This window comes from Thermoascus crustaceus (genome assembly GCF_041956765.1).
Source record: "Thermoascus crustaceus strain CBS 181.67 unplaced genomic scaffold VTN00scaffold_4, whole genome shotgun sequence".
Taxonomy (NCBI): domain Eukaryota; kingdom Fungi; phylum Ascomycota; class Eurotiomycetes; order Eurotiales; family Thermoascaceae; genus Thermoascus; species Thermoascus crustaceus.
The window spans coordinates 703,314-711,160 of NW_027192530.1; the positions used below are offsets into that span (position 1 = coordinate 703,314).

At 49.0% G+C, this 7,847-nt stretch overlaps 2 protein-coding genes across 2 annotated transcripts; one reads left to right on the forward strand and one right to left on the reverse strand.

Moving 5' to 3' along the window:
- Positions 1 to 1,003: 1,003 nt before the first annotated feature.
- Positions 1,004 to 1,934, reverse strand: VTN00DRAFT_6835 (uncharacterized protein; the record flags this gene model as incomplete). The annotated part of the gene is made up of 2 exons (XM_069433515.1): positions 1,004 to 1,689; positions 1,796 to 1,934. 2 exons carry the CDS (start codon positions 1,932 to 1,934, stop codon positions 1,004 to 1,006), a joined length of 825 nt encoding a protein of 274 aa, XP_069286889.1.
- Positions 1,935 to 2,351: 417 nt separating this feature from the next.
- On the forward strand, positions 2,352 to 3,068 carry VTN00DRAFT_6836 (uncharacterized protein; the record flags this gene model as incomplete). Its single annotated transcript, XM_069433516.1, has 1 exon — positions 2,352 to 3,068. One exon carries the CDS (start codon positions 2,352 to 2,354, stop codon positions 3,066 to 3,068), a length of 717 nt encoding a protein of 238 aa, XP_069286890.1.
- Positions 3,069 to 7,847: the final 4,779 nt, after the last annotated feature.

The window sequence follows — 7,847 nt, forward strand, 5'->3', positions numbered from 1 at the left end:
TGCGCTGGAGTCAGCCTTGAAGAGCTCCCAGCTCAGCTAGGCTGGATATCTATCTCCTGTTCTGGGAACCTCTTGCTCTCCTGTACTTCTTGTTATATGCAACAATGTCTTTGTGGCAGCGTTGCGCAGCGCGGTTCTGGACTGCAATTGCTGGCGGGGAGCTTGACGTTCGAGGTGGAGCTCAGCAAAAGCACAAGCACGCTGTAGACAGAGACGACCGCGGCAGCAGCAAGCAATTTCACACACGATTTGCAGATATTCTGCAGGTAAGGACAGAGATACTGTGCAGAAGACAACAGAGCCCGCAGATAGGGGAAACCGGAACAAAGAAAGCCAGGGGCAGGAGAGACAAGAGATAAACTACTGTTGTGTCCGTGAAACCTGCGGCGGGGTGAGGAGCATGGGTTCTGCTCTTAAAGGCTCGGCGCCAGGCACTTCAGGTCTCCAGCTGAGGGGCAAAGGCTTCAAGACAAGCTATGAGGAAGCAAAGGATTACTGGCGTTCTTGTCCAGCGGATGTGATAGAGATGTGATCTGCATGCAGGATAAACGCTTCCCGTTCTTAAGCAGTCACGAGCTATGTATGGTGGATGTGGTATCCCGCAGCATCAGAGAGCAAACAATCTCGACAGCCATCTAAGACAAAGGATAGAAAACGCTAATGTAAGAGATCTGACGGGCTGTCATAGAAGAGGACGGCGTCAGGGTTCGGAGACTCCCGATGTCTCTTCTGCTGCTCTCCTGGCGCTGCTATATCCTGATGGCATGCATCGTAACCAAGAGTACCAAGAGAAAACCAGAACAGAAAGAGAATAATATGCTAAACTGAAATATTAAATCAACCAGCCCGTGACCATACCAACTCCCATGCTCCCTGTCCGTATGCAGAATCCCATCATTGGCCAAAGAAACCCTGCGCCCTGAAGTCGAAGTATCGGAGAGCCTCGCGACGAGAGAATGACGGAAGAGATGACGATGTCTGCCCAACGTATCACCATCACGACTTAAGCCTTTCCCTTCTTCTTGGCCTTCCCCGCGCTCTTCTTAGGCTGCGCGTACTTGGCCTCCAGCTCCTCGAAGAAGTTGGCCGCCCTGGCCTTCTGCCGCTGCTGGATCAGCGCCGCCAGCTCGTTGTCGTCCGCCTTGCCTCCCTTCTTCCGCTTGCCCTTCCCTCCCTTCAGCTTCTCCTCGACTCCAAGCTCCTTAGCCAGCTCTTCCGCCTCCTTAGCCTCCTCCCGCGCCCGTTTCAGCCGCTGCTCCCGCTTCTTCTCCGGCTCCTCCACGTACTTCTTCCACCCCTTCACCTCCTTATCCTCGATCGCCTTGTCGATGATGGCACGGAACCGCTCGTCGTCGTCTAGCGGGTTGCTGAGCATGACGACCTCGTAGACCTTGTCCATGTCGCCCTTGTGCTTCTCGAAGGCCGCGAGCAGGTCCTTCCTCTCCTCGTCGGAGCCCTGGTACTCCTTCTTGATCTTCTCGATCGCGCTGCTGTCGACCATGCTCGAGAACTGCTCCCGGTAGAACTCCATCCAGTTGAAGTCGTCATCCTCAAGGTCGAGCGTCTCCGACGTGTTGCCCGTCAGGTCGTAGCGCCGTCGTCGGCGCTCGTCCGACAGGATGGCGTAGGCGAAGGCGATCTCTTGGAACTTCTTGTTTGCTTCATCGCGCTGCTCCGGTGGTGCCTTGTCTGCGAATGTGTTAGTTTTCGCATGTTGATCTCCGGATTGAGTGCTCGCAGAGTGAGAGACGCCAGATGGACGCTAGCAGGAAGGGCAGGAAGAACGATTGCGTACCTGGGTGGTGCTTGAGAGCCTTTTTTCTGTATGCGGTTTTTATCTGATCTGCGGTCGCCTTCTCTTCCACCCCCAGAACCACGTAAGGATTGATCGAGGATGGCGGTTCCTCCGCTAGGTCCTCGTCGCGCGACGGCATGGTGAGTCTGGAGAGGTGAGTGGATGGATAGGGAAGATTTTCCAAGAAACAGTTCTAAGGACCAAGGAAGAAAAGAATAAACCGTAATTAGAGGGTGAAATAAGAAGAAGTGAGATGAAGATGATGTTGTGTTAGTGCTGATCGAGAAGTTCTGGCTCCGACTTTCAGCAGCCCATTAAGATCGGACGCGACGAGACGCGACTTGGCGGGCCGCGGAAGATCCGCCGCTCCGCCGTGCCGTCATAGCTTCCGCAGCGACACCATCGATGCTCCAGACTTGCATTAACCGCTATATAGTATACAAAAACTCAACACTACGAGCAATTTAAATAATATTCTTCTCATTTTCTTTTTACTCTCGACTTATGATAACTCCATATTAAAGCTCTAAACTTCCCTCCCCACCAGACAATCGCAATGGCCTCCCGGGCCGCAGCAGACCCCGCCCCCGCATCATCAGACAGATCCCAACCTACCCATCTCGACTACCTCAAACGATGCCTCGCCCTAGCTGAAAAGTCCCCTCCACGCCCGACCAACTTCCGCGTCGGCGCGCTCCTCGTCCACCGCCGGGACAACGGCGCCGACAGCACGACCGACGACACGATCCTTTCGACGGGCTACACCCTCGAGCTAGCGGGCAACACGCACGCCGAGCAGTGCTGCCTCTCCAACTACGCATCTGTGCACTCCGTCCCCGAGGAGCGCGTCGGGGAAGTCCTCCCGTCAGAACCGGGTCGGAAGCTCGTCATGTACGTCACCATGGAGCCGTGCGGGAAACGGCTCTCGGGGAACCTGCCGTGTGTGCAGCGGATCATCCGCACGCGGGAAGGCGGGCGAAAGGGGATCGAGAAGGTGTATTTTGGAGTCAAGGAGCCGGGGACCTTTGTAGGCGAGTCGGAGGGGTGTAAGATGCTGACTGCGGCGGGCGTGGAGTGGGAGCATGTGGGCGGTCTGGAGAAGGAGATCTTGGCGGTTGCGACGGCGGGGCATGAGAAGAGGGAGGAGGAGATTAAGGGAGCTGCGGAGGAGGTGGGCACGAATGTTGATGATATTGAGGAGGAGGAGCGGCGGAGACAGGAGCAGATGCCCCGGAATCCGAAGAAGAGGATGATGGAGGTCGACGTGACCTGAGGGGTCGTGTTGGAGGCTCCAAAATAGAAGATTAACTAATGTCACACGATGAGCTGGTATTAGAGCCGCAGGAAGCAATCTAGGTCCAAGTGAACGAAGCAATGCTATTCCAACGCTGATCGACGGAAACATCTGACACGTTGTAGATCTCTGAACACGAGAAAGCAGACCACCCAAATGCTTCGAAGTGGACACATAAGCTATCCCAAAATACAACATTTCAGAAACGAGAACAAAACGGTTTGACCAAACCAACTAGTCGCCCAAGTCACTCGAAATCCCTCATTGATCAACGTAAGGGAATTCGCAACGTTGACATCACCACCACCACTAGGACCTACAATACCCGCATCCGTAGCCACGTCTGTTCCTCCCTCTGACTGGGAGATCCGTCCATTAGCTATGTCTCTCGGCCGGCCCGTTCGAAGGGACCGCAGTGGACGTTGATTCTGAATTCGATATTGGGGACTCTCTCCCTGGTAGACAGACCTGACCGGCTGGGCACACCCTGGAGTCTTGAGTTGATTGATATAGTAGCAGACGTTTGATGGCGGACAGTGGATCATTGCAAAATCTCTGCTCTGACAGGTGGGGTTCGAAGAAACAGTTATGGAGACGCCGGCGTTGATATCCTGGCCTTCAGCTTTGGAATATGCTGAGAGTATGATACATAGGTTTAGGCAGAGGAAGACGAATCTGGAAGAACTGGAGAGTACCATTTCTGTGAATGTATGTGCTGTAGTGTCTGGAGTGCCTGGGATTAAGGAGATTCTGAAGCACGCTCGAGAGAAATAAACGAGGAAGAAATGGAAATATATAAATCCTCCTCATACTAGACAGCGGAGTTTGAGCCGTCTCGTCCGCCGCAAGCTAGATTACAATCTTGATGCGGAGAAAGCAGCGTAAAATCATCGGTCTGAAAAAGAAGGGCATGGAAGAAAGCAAAACAAAGTAGTCATCCAAGAACCATGTAATTATAAACTGGGCTATTACCATGCCCCTGATAAGAAATATATATAATCTTGATATTGTATACGAAGGCAAGTTTGCCTGACCTTGGATTTGGCAAATGCAGGCTGGACAAACACATGCTGTCAACGCTGCAAATCAAATAAGAAATGTTAGTAGCAAAGAGATTCCCGCGGGTTACACGTTATAATTAGCAGAGTACCATGAATTCCACAGATCACCCGTAGATGGCTGTGGAGAGACTAATGCAGACTGTCTTCTGACTCAGGCCGCAGAAATGGATGCAGATAAACAAGGTCACAAGGCTTGCTACACTGGAAGATCACACAGCATTAGTCAGAAGATCATAAAACATTGGTAGAAAGGGACAGACATGTAGTTTCTATGGACAGAATGGACGGATTACATTTATCTGTGACGCAGCTCTTGAAGAGCAATTATTGCAGCTCCGTTGATCTCATGTTACGCGCGTAACGTTAGTTAACGTAATCCACCACCGAGCCGATAGCTCCAACGCGTACGCGACCACTCCTAATAACTTGAAGCTTTCAACCCACCACTATGCCACCAAAAGCGTATCAAAAGTCAAAAGATTTGGTTGAGCAGGAGGGTAGGGTATTATATTTTAGCTTATCAAAGGCATCAAATTCAATCTATTTCTCAAGCAGCACGTCATTATCAAGTCCCTTATACTACTCTATATGACCGACTTCATGGCCGTCCTAAAAGGCCTGAAAAACGCGCCAATGGGCATAAACTATCAATTTCTGAGGAAGATTTAATTATCCAATGGATATTATCCATGGATAAGTGTGGAGCACCTCCCCGGCCAGCAGCAGTACAAGAATGGTCAATATCCTTATCTCTCAATGTGATCCAAAGGCACCTCCACAGCAGATTGGAAAGAACTGGGTTTACAAATTTATTGTCAGCCGAATATTACCACTATAACCTAGTGGTATGCCAAGAGACCTATCAGCCTAGTCAGCACACGCCGATTCGGATCTGCAGAAGGTCATGATCCCTGCGATAAAGGAATCATACTGTCTATACCCGAGACTGCCTATTTTCCTTTATTATATCCTTTCATATTTCATGAAAGGTCTCGGGATCATTAAATAAAGAAATATTCGGAAGGTCTTAACCCCTAATTCCATAAGAATAAATAGTCAGTTAGTTAGGTAGATTCGAATAATCAGAGCTTTCATCATCATGCCTTCGGATTACTAGGTTCGCGCAGTCTGACATTTATTAAGCGCCGGGATGATCTTAAAACTCGATTTGCACGAAGATACAACTATCAGCAAGCCAAGTGTGAGGATCTAAACTCTAAAGATTATTCAGGCATGGTTTGATTTGTACAGCATACTATTATGGAGAAGGGCATTCTGCAGTAAGATATCTACAACCTTGATAAGACTGGCTTTGCAATGGGCCTAATTGCTACCACCAAGGTAGTGACTAGGGCAGAGATGTATGGCCGTCCATCTCTTTTACAGCCTGGAAATCGTGAATGGGTGACTGCAATTGAAACCATTAATGCTACAGGATGGGCCTTACCATCCTGTATTATATTCAAAGCAACAAATCTTCAAGAGGCTTGGTTTGAGGAACCAAGCTTACCACCTGATTGGATGATTGAGAAAAGTCCTAATGGATAGACAACTGATGCAATTGGAATCTCATGGCTTCAAAAAATCTTTATTCCATCAACAACTGCGCGTACAAAGAGGACATATCAGATGTTGATTATGGATGGCCATGGAAGCCATTGTAACGACGGGCCTAAGACTTCTTAGGCAGAGGATCGTTGGGTTTATCTTGAAGGACAGAAGACAAGGGAAAAGATAGATAATAAGTCGTTACTAGCAATATTAACACTAGGATTGCTATTTGAGTTGACCACGGGGTCCTAATCCCCATGGTTAAGGAGCGTCTTATATACATGCTTAGTTCTGCCTTGGAAATACCTATCCGGTGGATCAAGAGCATGGATGGATCAAAGGTTATGTTGGATCAAGAGGTCGGATGGATCAAAGGTCCAGATGGATCATTCCCATTGCTCTTGATCCATTGTCACGTGATAGATTCTCCCCCTCGCTGTTCTGTCGGAGATTCTTAGGTTGTGCCGTAACAGCCATTGTTATGAACCAACGGATTAGGCGCTGTCTAGCACAGCCCTGCATGACAGGTGATACCCCGCAAGGAAGGACCAGTCACGTGATTCGGAAGGAGGAAATAAAGATCCAGTATACCAGGTAACTTATACAAGGTATAACAGTATACTATGGAGATGACATGCGGAGAGGGTATACAGACAACGTGGCAGAGTATACCATGGGGTATACCAGGAGGGGTGGTATACAGGATGGTATACAAGGACTAGGCTATATAAGGACGCTCATTACCACCATGTAGATAGCTTTAGTTCTTCATGCTCAATAACACGTTGTTACTTGGTTACATACTGGCAGGTCAACAGGCTAACCTACTATTGAGTATACGTACTTAATAGGCGCTCTACTTCACCTTAGTCGCGTTGTCTATCAGTCAGAGATTGTTACTCTTGTGTTTGACCTACGAAGCCCAAGCCTCCCTACCTTAGACCAAGCCACCGTTGCGACTCGGGACCGAAGGATTGCGTAACAATAAGATGCGGTGTGGTATTAACCACATTGACAAGCTTGATTTCCTTGCAGCTTATCCACAAGCTCGTATGGAGACATACAAGCCTGATGATCTTATTAATGGCTTTGCAGCAACTGGATTAGTCCCCTTTTCTCCTGATCAGGTTCTTACAAAGCTCCATATCCTGCTTAAGACCCGTACACCACCTGGCAGCCGATCCAGCAATACTCAGGCCTCTTGGGTGCCTGAAACACCACATAATCTTGCAGAATTGGAGCTTCAAGCAACTGCAATCAAAGCCTTTCTAAAGCGGCATACACAGAGTTCCCCAAGCCCAACAGATGCAGCTTTGAATCAGCTTATCAAGGGATGTCAAATGGCTATAAATAGCGCTGTCATTCTTGCAAAGGAAAACCAGGATTTATGTGCAGCCAATGAGAAGCAAAAGCAAAAGCGTCAGCAATCTAACAAGCAGATATTCCATGAAGGAGGCCTCTTAGTCTAGGAAGCAAGAAATCTTATGGAAGCTAGAAATCAGGCTTCTGAAGCTCCTACAGCACCTACCCTGGAGATAGCTGCTCGAGCCTCTCCACCACGTACGCGAGCACCACCAAGGTGCAGCGGGTGCGATATTATTAGGCATAGGATAAATCAATGCCCTAGCCGCAATACTGCCTAATTTCTTTTGTATATAATGGAGTTTTGGTTGAATATAATGGCTTCAAATATCATTGATTTGGCACGGTCGCGTTGGAGCTATCGGCTCAGTGGTGGATTACATTAAGTTAACTAACGTAATCCACCACCGAGCGGCGCAAAGATTCTAGCAGAACGCAATGCCGCAATGCCGCAAATTCTATTAGGAATCTATCCACAAATGAATATGATAATGATGCTATATACTAGGGAGGCCTATTTACTAGGGCATTGAGTCCTAATATGACCAATCAGATGGCAGTTACTGCACCGTGGTGGTGCTCGTTTCTTCCGCTCCTGCAATTCCCCCTCTAATGCTTGCTCAGCTTCTTGAGCAAGCTGCTGGCCTTGAGCACCTGTTAGAATGCCTCCTGAAGCAATAAAGGATCTAGGGGCTTCTCTCTTTTGCTTTTGATGCTGATTAGCAGCACGAAGCTCCTCCATCTGCTGCCGAAGCATGAGGACTTCATGCATAGTAAATTCGCA